The 12,581-nt window shown below is 47.5% G+C and overlaps 6 protein-coding genes across 6 annotated transcripts; 3 read left to right on the forward strand and 3 right to left on the reverse strand.

Annotated features, from left to right (window-relative positions):
* Positions 1–1,021: 1,021 nt before the first annotated feature.
* On the forward strand, positions 1,022–2,206 carry N7469_008476 (RTA1 domain-containing protein; the record flags this gene model as incomplete). Its single annotated transcript, XM_056647394.1, has 3 exons — positions 1,022–1,388; positions 1,462–1,850; positions 1,922–2,206. The coding sequence occupies 3 exons, from the start codon at positions 1,022–1,024 to the stop codon at positions 2,204–2,206; spliced, it is 1,041 nt and encodes a 346-aa protein (XP_056497159.1).
* Positions 2,207–3,653: 1,447 nt separating this feature from the next.
* Positions 3,654–4,957, forward strand: N7469_008477 (NAD(P)-dependent alcohol dehydrogenase; the record flags this gene model as incomplete). The annotated part of the gene is made up of 3 exons (XM_056647395.1): positions 3,654–3,990; positions 4,061–4,689; positions 4,751–4,957. 3 exons carry the CDS (start codon positions 3,654–3,656, stop codon positions 4,955–4,957), a joined length of 1,173 nt encoding a protein of 390 aa, XP_056497160.1.
* A 100-nt stretch (positions 4,958–5,057) lies between these two features.
* On the reverse strand, positions 5,058–5,526 carry N7469_008478 (uncharacterized protein; the record flags this gene model as incomplete). The annotated part of the gene is made up of 4 exons (XM_056647396.1): positions 5,058–5,166; positions 5,219–5,263; positions 5,318–5,394; positions 5,446–5,526. 4 exons carry the CDS (start codon positions 5,524–5,526, stop codon positions 5,058–5,060), a joined length of 312 nt encoding a protein of 103 aa, XP_056497161.1.
* An 829-nt stretch (positions 5,527–6,355) lies between these two features.
* On the forward strand, positions 6,356–7,941 carry N7469_008479 (uncharacterized protein; the record flags this gene model as incomplete). Its single annotated transcript, XM_056647397.1, has 3 exons — positions 6,356–6,679; positions 6,759–7,131; positions 7,208–7,941. 3 exons carry the CDS (start codon positions 6,356–6,358, stop codon positions 7,939–7,941), a joined length of 1,431 nt encoding a protein of 476 aa, XP_056497162.1.
* A 45-nt stretch (positions 7,942–7,986) lies between these two features.
* Positions 7,987–10,062, reverse strand: N7469_008480 (Zn(II)2Cys6 transcription factor; the record flags this gene model as incomplete). The annotated part of the gene is made up of 5 exons (XM_056647398.1): positions 7,987–8,666; positions 8,759–9,119; positions 9,183–9,683; positions 9,778–9,926; positions 9,981–10,062. 5 exons carry the CDS (start codon positions 10,060–10,062, stop codon positions 7,987–7,989), a joined length of 1,773 nt encoding a protein of 590 aa, XP_056497163.1.
* A 152-nt stretch (positions 10,063–10,214) lies between these two features.
* N7469_008481 (uncharacterized protein) lies at positions 10,215–12,514 on the reverse strand (the record flags this gene model as incomplete). The annotated part of the gene is made up of 5 exons (XM_056647399.1): positions 10,215–10,865; positions 10,933–11,158; positions 11,219–11,979; positions 12,028–12,428; positions 12,487–12,514. The coding sequence occupies 5 exons, from the start codon at positions 12,512–12,514 to the stop codon at positions 10,215–10,217; spliced, it is 2,067 nt and encodes a 688-aa protein (XP_056497164.1).
* Between the last annotated feature and the right edge of the window lie 67 nt (positions 12,515–12,581).

Here is a 12,581-nt window from a genome sequence, read left to right on the forward strand (position 1 = left end):
GGCTGGCCAATTCGGCCAGCCCCCACTAGTAATAAGCTGACTCATCGCAGATCGGCAGTCTGCAGGCTAAGAATTGAGGATTTGTGGCTTAGACGAGTGTGATAATGTACTGCAGAAGTAGGTGGAAAAAGCCTCTCCTTCGTAGTACTGCATGTAAGCGACAGGTGGCAGCAATCTATTGGGTGGCCACGGCTGTGAGTACATAGGGTATCCAGGTACACACAAGTATTGATGGTATCTTCCATGGATTAGAGACTGCCCAAGTGGAGAATGTTTGCAAAGGCACTGTCTTTTCGAAGATGGCTCAAAAATATAAAAAGGAGATTTGATACTTGCATAGTTTCATGAGACGTTGGGGCAAGGCAACAGCTAAGACTGGAGACTTAAGAAGTTCGACGAGTTACTCACTCGAGTAGATATGCGAAACAAGATCGTCCAGGCCAATTTTTGGACATTCCCCCTTTGCTGTTAGAGGATCACCCAATCAAGCCAATCTATATCACAGCGCACTATTTTTGCCTCGGGCGTCCAAGTTTGATAGTACTCCAAGGCTAGAAAGGTGAAAAACGGATTTTTCATCGTTTTGCGATATGGGAAAGAAGATCGCGCAATGGGACGGGTTAGAAACTAAAGCTATCGTGAGATCATCGTTCCATATCATGCATCTCATTTACCCCGTACAGTAGGATAGTGATCCACCAAAAGTTCCGACGATCACATCAAGACTTAAACTAGAGTTCTCAGTTAGGTTTGGGATTGGCAGGTCGACCCCTGGCTGTGGGTCGATAAACCGTTCTGCTACGCATTGCGCTCTTTATCTGCCTCTCATGAGACAGACGATCCCAAGGGGATCAAATGAGGCTGTTGATCTTCGTAAATCTCTAGAGCAGGGTACCTCTATAAGTAGGAACTAAATACGCAATGAGCCGTTTCGGTGATCATAGGTTCATGGCCTGGGGATAGCAAGCATTTATTCGGCCATCTCCTCTCGTGAGACCACCGATATTTCCAAACGGGAGAAATGACTCCCCCTGATACTACTCTAAGTGGCGCTTCTACTGGTACTACATCCAATGCATCCCCGACTGCTACATGTCTTCATATAGACCCAGGCAAAAATGGTTATTTGCCTCCGGAAGCATGCGGCGCGATCCTATTATACAAACCTTCCCTGGTTCCGGCAGCAATATTTTTCATCCTATTTGGCCTAGCAACAGTATTTCATTTCATACAAGCCTTTATCCACAGAAAGCTATATGCATTCGTGATTGTGATGGGATCGGGATGGGAGTTCATCGCTATGGCATGTCGATCAATGGAAACGCGACACCAGGACAGTTCGAGATACTATGTCTGGTTCACGGTATTCTTCTTAGTCGCGCCAATATGTGCGTATATCCCTGACTCTTTCTTTCAAGAGAGTTTATATTTGAAGCTGAAAGTTGACCTCTCAAATACCAGGGATCAACGCGTTCCTTTATATGACCCTCGGTAGGATGGTCCAGTTCTTCGTGCCTGAGCAGAGATTGATCAAAATCTCTGCGCAAAGATTCGGCCTCATATTTGTGTGCCTTGATATCTTCGCCTTCATTATTCAACTGATTGGAGTTGCGATTCTCGTTCAGACAGGCGCATCCAATGACACTGTCCTACGAGGTGTTCATATCTATATGGGAGGAATCGCAATACAAGAAACATTTATCATCGGATTTATTGGCTTGACCATTCACCTCCATCGGAAACTCTTGCATCTTGAAAATACCGGACAGCAACTCGGGAAGATGGCGAATACATCGTTCAACTGGCGGTGGCTATTCTATACCATGTACATTGCGCTAACTATGATCACGGTGAGTGAATACGACATCCATTCTCAAAAGTCAATTTTGGTCTTTCTAACCTTATTTCTACTGCACACTAGATTCGCATCGCTTTCCGACTGGCAGAGTATTCACATGGAACAAGTGCAGACGAGCCTACAAACACACATGAGTGGTACCAATATGTCTTCGACGCCCTTCCCATGTTCTTCGCCGTCATTGTCTTCAACATATTCCACCCCGGCCGCATTCTCCAGGGACCAGATGGAGGATTTCGACACGCGAAGAAAATCGCTAAGATGGAAAAGAAGCAGAAAAAATTCCAGAAAGAAAACGGATTTCCCTCCGCTAGCGACGACGTACCCTTGGCTCCGTATCCGAATTAATAACCAGCAACATGTTTACTATCAGCCACCTCTGCCCAACCGACTACCTTCCCTCGCTCATACTTTTGATAGCCCTATATCGAAACTTGGTTACACTACTGTATTACCTTCATCTAGAATAAAATCTTTGATTTCTTCCAATTTTTTTTTTCTTCAAATCAGCGTCAAGAAAACGCCACTCGGCCTACCTATACTCAGAGTAGATGGTATTGCCGCTCGAAGTAGTCAGATTACAGTGAGTGTGAGTATGAATGACCGACGAAATGAAATGGGAGAAACAGTGCGTATTTTCAACGTTCAGAACGTTGTCGTCGATGTTGTTGGGATAAATAGTAAACTTGGATGTCAACAACGTAGTGGTTGTAGATACTAACTACCAGGCACTTCCTTTAGTACTGATTCAAATCCAAAATTCTAACTAGCTTCCATGAATTGGAAAACTTCTTCTTATAAAACTCATGGACCAATTGCACGAACCATCTACATCAAGAGTATCGATCCACCATACCTTTGGTGGCTCGTAGGTACTGTACTACTACTTGTGGTCACGAGTGGATTCTTAGATTATCGCAATCTCCAATCTTCAACTGGGTTGAGACAAATTTGGAATGACAGCAGAATTTAACCAGCGCCAGTCCGGTCCACTTCTTCTCTCCACACTCGGCGGTACGTGCTTCCTTTAAGGGAAGTGGAGCTCTCACGAAGTAATGAGGGGCCCCGCAGAATTATTTTACTATAACACGCGGAATGTACTATGCAGGGGAATTTACAGTATAGACGGGGAATGGAATTTGGAGATAGAAAATAATGCATATGGAGTACCGATTGCTCTTATCTTCCATATTTATTTGTCCCGGGAAAAGTGTGGTAAAATCAATCTGTTGCGATGGTGCAAGCACGAATGGGAAGGAGAGGAGTGATTGGCGCACAGTACATATTATCAACTTGCGATGTGCATGAATCCTTGCAATCAGCTGATCGTAGAAATTGGCCGTGCTGGTGGCTGGATTGGACAGATTGAACTGGTGTTAATTCCATTGCATCTTATGAAGATACTTCAGGAGAGTAACTGTCAGATGGGGAGAGCCAGCCATATAAAGGAGACAGGAAAGTAACAGGAATTAATATTCACATTCTGATCACGAATGATAACTTCGTGCCCGACAGTTCATATCTTGAGGGGAAGAGAATGAAGATAAATAGACGGCATGAACCCTCCCCTTTCCAAATTGGGAAATCATAACCACCAGTGGAGCAGTGGATAAACAACCCCAAAAGAGACATCCAATAGAAACATTCGACGATGTCTAAATGAAAGAGGAAAGTTGAACCATCGTCTGGAGGCATTTCCACGCGACGGCAATGAATGGTCTACAGGACTACTTAAAACAATATTGTCGTCCACAATGCTTTCCTGCATCCGACTCTCGCCTGTGAAAATTTCGAGATGGCTCCGTCAGTTCTTATCGACCAGTCTATCCAGTCGCCCGTCAGCGTCTCGCACAAGACGCTAGATCGCACAGTTCTCACGACCTCACACCCAAATCCATCACTCCAAGTGACGGCTGACCATAAGTTAAAATCAGTCCAGGCGCCTGTTTACGCGCCCGGACATGATGAGGTCCTACTTCACGTGAAAGCGACTGGTATCTGCGGGTCCGATATTCATTTCTGGAAATCTGGTCGCATTGGATCATTGGTATTCGAGGGAGACTGCATTATTGGCCATGAAGCATCGGGTATTGTTTTACAATGCGGCGAGGGAGTCCGCCATTTGAAGCCTGGTAAGACTTTTTAGCAAAGAAAGCATACGTGTTTGCGACGTATACAGTTGTCTAATGAGTGTCAATCCAGGCGATCGAGTCGCAGTGGAACCTGGCGTACCCTGCGAACATTGCTTCCTGTGTGACGAAGGCCGTTATAACCTGTGCGAAGATGTTCAATTTGCCGGTGTCTACCCTTACCCCGGTACCATTCAGCGATACAAAGTGCACCCCGCGAAATGGCTGCACAAACTCCCCGACAACGTCAGTTTCGCCGAGGGTGCGCTACTCGAACCTCTGTCTGTGGTCATGCATGGTATCAAGTCCGCAGGATTGACTCTGGGCCGTGGTGTGGTTGTCTGTGGTGCGGGTCCAATAGGACTGATTGCCCTGGCCGCAGCTCGGGCGTCGGGAGCTCACCCTGTTGTCGTTACGGACCTTGAGCCTGCACGCCTGCAATTTGCGAAGGAGTTTGTACCCTCATGTATCACCTACCAGGTTGACCGCACCAAGGATGCCGAGGGTAACGCCCAGGCAATCCGCGCTCTCTTTGGAGGCAGCGAGTATGGCGCTCCGGAGACTGTTCTTGAGTGCACCGGTGTCGAAAGCAGTGTTTGCACAGCCGCGTATACCTGCCGTCGTGGTGGTACCGTGATGGTGATTGGTGTTGGAAAGGCTATCATGAACAACCTCCCTTTCATGCATATTTCTTTAGCAGAGGTTAGTAAAAGCCAGGGTCTATCCCACAGAATCAACAATCTAATTCTTCTGATTCTTCTAGATTGACTTGCGGTTCATCAACCGGTATCGCGACACATGGCCTCCAGCGATCCAATGCCTGAGTGGTGGCATTCTGGATTTGAAGAAATTAGTCTCACATACTTTCCCTCTGGAAAAAGCAGAGGATGCTTTAGAACTATGCGCCGACACACGTAATGGAAGCATTAAGGTTCTAGTGGTGGATGAGCAAGACAACGTATCATTATAGACGACCAGAAATGATTATGAATGAGGTCTGTCCCGTAGATTTGTTAGACATGAATGGAAAATTATTAATAATACATTTTGTTTATCAAAACGACATCTTTTCAATAAGGCCGGGTAGAATGGCAGTAAATGGCGCCGACAGGGACTGGATCCTTGCTTGAATGATCTCCTGGACCGAGAACAGTGTTGCGGCCAGTACACCCAACTCCTCTGTCAAGGTATTAGTACTTTGTGAAAAGCGACGCGGTGTATGCGAACTTACGTGAAGATGCGGCAGTACTTGCGAATGGATACAGTGAATACCTCTCTGCATTCGAGTGAGTATAGAGTCAATATCACAAATTCGGAGGGAGCAATTTACTCTTCGTCAATGTCGTCGTAGCAGTCGTCTAGAGGTGCATTGATTCCTCGACTGCCAGCCGCTGTCTCAATTCCAACCTATTGCACTCGTAAGCCATTGGCTATGTCCTTGGGAGGTTTTTGGCGTACTGTAGTGTGTGTGACATCTTTGGCTGCATAGGCCGATAGTAGCAGAAAGCTAAGAACGGAGAGTTGTTTGAGGCCGTACATCTTGGAGGTGGTAAAGATTCACGAATACTGCACAATGAAGGTGGGCTCGATGCGACGCGACGTGTCCAAGAGAAGAGGGAAATACAAGATTTTAAAATTGAAAGTAGTGATTGTGTTTGGTGACCTAGGAGGCGTGCCTACATCCCTTGCTGGAAAGGATCTGGCATTTGCAGGAGTGCTTCCACGCCCTGCCAAGGGGATCGGAATGCTGTGTCGTTGTTCTCTCATTCAGTAAAGAATTGCAAGGTGCAATTGGAAGGCTCTTATGAAGTTGAATTAGATCTTTCATCTTGTACGAATGCTGTCTATAGATGTTTCAACTACAAGTTCCTTCTTGTAAGTATGAACTAAAACATACCTGCTCGAGTACGTGCCAACACGTGAGGTTCTAGTTTCAGTAGTGAATTAATGCTAGTAGACATAGTCAAATAGACCCATGCAATTATGGAAAGTTACTTATTCATATGGAGCTGAGATCTAAGTTCCTTTCTGCTTGTATTCGAGACGTTGCTAGCCTGTGTATGAGATTGATGATATCTTATGGGTCATCCTTGATCAATCACATCGCTGGAATGAATCATGAACTGAAGATTGTAGCGAGTGTCCATCATATGGTTCTTTTCTTTTTAATAATAATAATAATAATAAATTATAAGAATATCTTCGACCGTACCATAGTAAATCACCGTTAAGTTTCTCCCCCAGCAATTAGGGCATCGGTCCTTATCGATAAGACCCTCCTCCAAACTCCGGGGAACGCCCCAACTTCAACTTGAATCTCTTCTCCCTTCCATCCATTCATCTCATCTTATTCTTTCTCGTCGATGCAATGAACACCGAATGGGGGCATGCGCCCGCTTATACCCCATCGGACACTACCGAACACCCTGCCTTCGCCTCTCCACTAGCCAACAGTTGGAACGACGGATACTCGCACGATCCGGGGTTTCTCGCCTCCCAGGAAGAACTACGATGTATGCTTTTTACGATCGCGCAGTCAGCGGCGCCGACACGGGCTTGTAGCCCTATAGACCAGGATAGAGATGTGGAGGGACCATCAGAGCCAAGAGAGCGCACAACGCTGCGACCGGCACTGTCCAATGCCCGCCGAGTGGAATATCTGAAGAATTACGTGGGACAAGTGGCTCCTTGGGTAAGTCCGATGTACAGACATGGGATGAAATAGTCGAAATTATGATGAGATCGATGGCTAATTGATCCTCATGCCTCAGCTCGACATGTTTGACTCGCAGTGCACTTTTCGTGTGCAAATCCCCGCTCTCGCTCGTACTTTTCCAGCCCTCCTCAATGCAATTCTTGCCATCTCCGCCCGTCAGATGGAACGGAAGAAAGGCATTCAAGACTCCTTCGATAGCATCGAATTATATCAGGAAGCAATCCGTCTGCTGAGCCCATTGCTACAGAATCCAGATCCTAAAGTCGTGGCTGCTTGTGTTCTTCTTTGTTGTCTGGAAATGATGTCTGCTCGCGCTCAGGATTGGCGTCGTCATTTGGAGGGATGTACGGCCCTTTTTGATGCCTTTGGGATCAATGGTTTTAGCAGTGGCCTCTTGCAAGCTATCTTTTGGTGTTACGTACGAATGGGTATGTTTGATCGGATCTAGTCACAGATATCCGCATCTCCGTTTATTATCCACGTCTGACTATAACAATACTATAGATCTTTGCGGTGCGCTCATCTCAGATGGTACACAGAACACGCTTTTGCGGCCCAGCAAGTGGCTGGCACCAGATTGCAACGAAGACGATGCTGCTCAGCTATTTCAGGCAGCCCAGTCACCTGATATGCACGCAAACTATGCCGTTTACCTCTGTGCAAAGACATGCGAGCTGGTTTCAGACAGGACTCAGTTCGTAGAACTGGGTGTACAGAATGACTGTACGGGGGAGACCTTCAATCGTCGATGGCTGCGATTGTGGGAAGATCTGCAGCAATGGGTTGAAAATAGACCACCGGAGCTTTTGCCAGTCCAGACAGCCCCGACAAAGCCATTCCCCCATATATTATTTCTCCATTGGGCTGCTATATCCTCCAACCAACTCTACCATACCGCTTGCATTCTTCTCTTGCACAGTATGCCAAAGAGCATCAAATTGCGCGCGGCGTCCGCGGTTTCGCCTCTATGGCACGCACGTCGGATCTGTGGCATATCCCTCGCAAACCCACACCAGGGCTGCTTGAACAACGCCATTCAGCCCCTTTGGATCGCTGGTCGGCTCTTTAGTCATATTTCGGAGCATTCAATCATTATTGATATCATTCGCAAGATCGAGGCCGAAACTGGGTGGGGTGCTTGTTGGCGCATCAGGGACCTGGAAATGGCCTGGGGATACCAAATTTCTCGACAGGAACGGATGACCAGGCCAGTTCAGTCACCGATGGCAGTCAGTTGATTTGAACTTTGAGATGAAATCTTATCTCGGGAGAATTCACTTCGACTACGAATCCAACAGCCCCCATTCCTCTTGAAGATCGTGCAAAAAATCACTCGCATCCCACCCGGTGACCCTGCGGATCCTTTCGAAGCCACGCAAGATCTCCTGCTGCTGCGACTCGTGAGTCATGCGGCGGGCTGCAGTCAGAAATGAAGCTAGGAGAACTGGGTCCCAGCACTCTCGGCGCTCGTTATTTAGGGCAATGCTACATATTCGCTGAGCATGCAAGAGGGGCGACATCGCACTGGAGGGGAAATCAGACGTTCGCGCAGTGCGTGGGCGATTATGCAGCAACAGCAGCATTGCTGTATGATATAGCTGGTTGCTGAACACCCCCGAGCCGTGGGCAAAAAGGACTACCGGGAAGCCCTGTTCTGTTTCGATTGATCGACCGTCGATACCGATCTCCATCATGGGTTGAAAGCCCTGTGGTCGCTCTTGATACCACCGCTCGAGCTCTTCCATGAGCTGCATCCACAGGTGAAGTGGAGGGGTCTGCGGTGAAATCTCTTCGTTATGTATGAATTGCATTGCTCTAGCACACAACCAAAGAGGTCGATGAGCGAAGCAGAAGACATCTTCAAATGGGTCTTCGATCCTCAACTCTCTGCTAGTCAAGAATGGCAATGTTGGGAGAAGGGGAACCTGAATATCAGTGTCTGTGGCCAGAGATGCAGCCAAATCTGAGGAAAATACATTGTTAGAACGTTATCACCAAAAAAAGAAAGAAAAGAAAAAGAAAAAGAAAAATGTTCGCACTCAGCAAACGACTTACCAAGTCGAACAAACAACCAGTAAATGGCGGATTCAAGGTTGCGGTGTCCAATATTGGGTTCGAATGCTCTCAGCAACTCTCTATCATACGCTCTCTGAGTCCAAGCTGCCCGGAAATTCATAATGCAATTCTTTGACTCGTCCATTGCACGCAAGAATGCTAGAGTCGTGATGTCCAGCTGCGCCTCTGGGGTCGCAGGAGCCCCGGGTATTTTGTCCGTGATTACTAGAGGTGATAATGATCGGAGTACGTTCATTGAGACCTCTGAAAGGGCTAGAACCGAGAACCAGGCTGGCTGGGAGACCATCGCTAGTTGCAACCCCTGAATACCGAACAATTGACCAAGATCACAAATATCCAGCTGTTTGGAATGCGTCAGCGATTCGTTTGCAGTCATCAATAGGCAAATTTGTTGAGCACTTACCCAAGGTGCCACCTCATACCGGTAATGACGAAGTAACTCCAGTGTCTGCGTAGATGAGATTGCCATGTTTAGAGGTGACGCAGTAGGAATTTGGCCCGGCGAAAATGGCATCGAAAGATCATTATATCTGGCCGGCGTGGTGACTTGATTCATCGATCGGTCCTTATTCGGTGACGAGATCGCAAACTCCGAAAAGCCCATGCCTGGTGCTATTGTCTCGTTGGTGCTCGTCCCCAATGCTAGCAAACCAGCAACTGCCGACTCATCCTTATCGCTGAACGAAGACATTGGGGCTTGTGTTTGTGAAAGACCTCGAGAGGAAGAGTCTTGGGCTCCCCAGCCAGGCAATTCCACATTGAGTGGCTGTCTTGGTGTATTCAACTGCTCGGATGGCAATCGTTCTCGTTCATGACTCGGTTGTTGAAAATCCTCTTGCGGCGATAATGATCCCCCTTTCGATAATTCACGCTCATCTTCTTTCTGGGGTTCTTCATTGATGAACTGTTCCTTGGTCAGCTGTACTTTGCCATATCCCAGCATTCCCCGTACAATATGCGGGAGTTGAGGTTCCATTCGACATTTGAGGCTTACTCACTCGAATCGTATCATATTTCCCAGATGAACTTCCAGCCTCTGATGCCTGTATAGTGTGTGCATTCTTCGTGAGAAAGGTCAACTGCGGACCATATTGACAATTGAACCCTCGATCAACACAATTACGGCAGCTGGGCTTTCCTTCGTCACCTGTACCGAGTATTAGCCTTCTTCAATTCCTCCCAAATTCGTTCCAGCTCTTACATTTCCGTCGACGAATGCGACAACGCATACACCCCGTGCGACATCTAGTGAGGCGTCGAGGCTGCCTGGAAGATTGTGGCATGGCTGGATGAAGCGAGAAAGAGGAGAGAAGCAGCGACCAAACAGGAAGGTCTACGCACTGGGCACGTGATATGGTTGGTCATCAACGAGTCAACGAAGCAATTCAAGATTCACCAACATCTTCATTCATTTCTGGATTTGGAGTAGGATTATTTACTTGGATCTACTTGGAGACTCCGTCTGCTCTCGCCATTCATCCACAATACCCGCATACGCAGATGGTTCATATACACCCGTCAACTCCCTCCATCTTCCCCCACCTAACCGATATGGGTTAAGACCGAGATCTCGCATCAAAACATCATTATAGTGGATAGCTTCCGCCTCCAGGCCGCTTCCTGAAACTATTCCAAGCATTACATCCTCTGCAATGGACTGGTCCATGGTTTCTCGGGATAGCACTCTAAGGCGAAGAGCATCAGATGCGCGAGACTTGGTATCATCCAACCCTCCAGTCAGAAAAGCAGCTATCCAGAGCGCCTGTACTTCAGCCACAACGGCAATCGTCGATGTGCAAATCACTCCTAAAGCTGCGAAAGATCGATCACCCTCGACCACCAATTCCGGAGCCACCATGCGACGGAATAGTCGAAAAGGGACAACCTGACTTGTCTCCAGCTTTGATGATGCATTGCAGTCGGTCAAATCACATCCGTTGCCTTCCAAGGCCTTTTCGATCTTGACCTTCGCCTTCTGATCCGGCCATTCCCAGTACTTTATGTATCTTATAATGTCCGCATTGATCCCAGCCATAGTTGATTCACGGGTGTCTTCTTTGTCGGATTCGACACCCCCCGGCGGGCTCTGAATCCAAGATTTCCGATATACCGAGACGCATTCTCAGAGAGCGTGGTTTGAATTGTATTGGGACAATGGGTTTATAACCTGTTGCATGCACAAGAAGGTCGATCTCATCCAGGCAAAGGCCATCAGACAATACCACTCTGGTCCCTTTGGTTGGGCCCTTCTCGTCTCCATCATCTGTCACCGAAACAAATTTAATTGCGGAACGGTAAACATGTACATGGGGTCTTCGAATTGTTTCCCATAAATTGGCTTGGTTAGCGATACCGATCGTGGAGTTGCATGAAATGACACTGTGGGAATCGCCTTGTCAGTCGTGCCCGTCACCATCATTCTATATGTTTAAACCGTACCTGTGATCCGGCCGAAGCAATTCCATTTTGGGAGGGTCATTGTATTGAGCTATCGTTGCCAAATCTCGGTCAAATGAGCCCCAAAACCGCCTCACCAGCCAACGTCCAACGGGGTTCCCGTGTATAAATCGTGCCCACCACGAGCCTTCAATGCACAAGCTCCACGGCCACCCGCCAGTCGACTTGTGGAGGATAATCCGCTTTGGTATTGCAGGATAAAATGGATTCAGATGATGAGGCAACCGAGTACTTGCGGATTTGTCGCTGGGAACGATCTCGCCATTTGGCAAAGTCGAAGTTGGTGGTGCCATCCATGAAGGGCCTGTGCCCCCTTCACGGATTATCCAATTAACTTGTATTGGCTCCTTCTGCACCGTGTTAAGGTGTACCTTGGCGTCGTGTTGATGCAGCCCAGCGAAGAAGTGGACTAGGTCGAACGAGGATTTGGCACCGCCATAGATCACCACGGAGCGCAGCTGAGGGCTGCTCAACTCTTCTGATCTCTTTTTGTGCTTTGAATCTGGCAAGGGATAATAACCCAAATTCTCTCGAGTCCATTCTCCGACGTGTTTCGCATGAATCACCGTGGCAGCCTTGTTGGTTGTGGACGGTGAGTCCACATGTGGGAATTTTGGCACCGAGGTGAGGCCAGTGGCTAGTATCAATTTGTCGCATCTGATACTAACCTGACGGAGACTTCCGGAGCTAGTAGATATTTGAAGCTCCCATTCTTTATTCTGCAATCGCTGGATGTTATCAACCTGATTCCGATATTAGCCATTGCTCGCACTAATGCAGTTCATATTCACCCTCCAGTTCAGCCGGATATGTCCTTTCAAGTTCCACTTCTCTGTCCATGCATGGAGGTATCGATTGATTTTCCACCCTGCAATAAACTGCTTGCCAGGTCCATCCTCGTCTGGTGGTACGACGTCGGTCAGTGGAAGATCACTGAACTCATACATGCCATAAGAATTTTGGCTGAGAAGATTGGGATATAGTCGTTCTTCGGCCCATGTTCCTCCAATATCTGATGCAGAGTCGATCACAAGTAAAGGAATTTCATGATCGCCTTCAGTCCTATCTCTCTTCTCGGTGAAACATGATGGGATATCCTCCTTGTATACGGTCGCAACGTCGGCAGCTTCATCGGTATCGTACACGCCCTTGATTTGCAGGTATGTCTTCGCTGCGATGAGACCATAGAGCCCTGATTTAAATATAAGTTAGCATCCTCGATAATTTACGTGTATCGCCAATGTACTCACCTGCGCCGACTATTACTACTCGCTCCATGGCATGTGTAGAGAATTGAAAGAGAAATGATTTGAACAACATCTGCACCAATGTATTTATTGAAACT

Source organism: Penicillium citrinum (assembly GCF_028827155.1).
Source record: "Penicillium citrinum strain IBT 23319 chromosome Unknown utg000008l:1.0-2707905.0:1.0-2709502.0, whole genome shotgun sequence".
NCBI lineage: Eukaryota > Fungi > Ascomycota > Eurotiomycetes > Eurotiales > Aspergillaceae > Penicillium > Penicillium citrinum.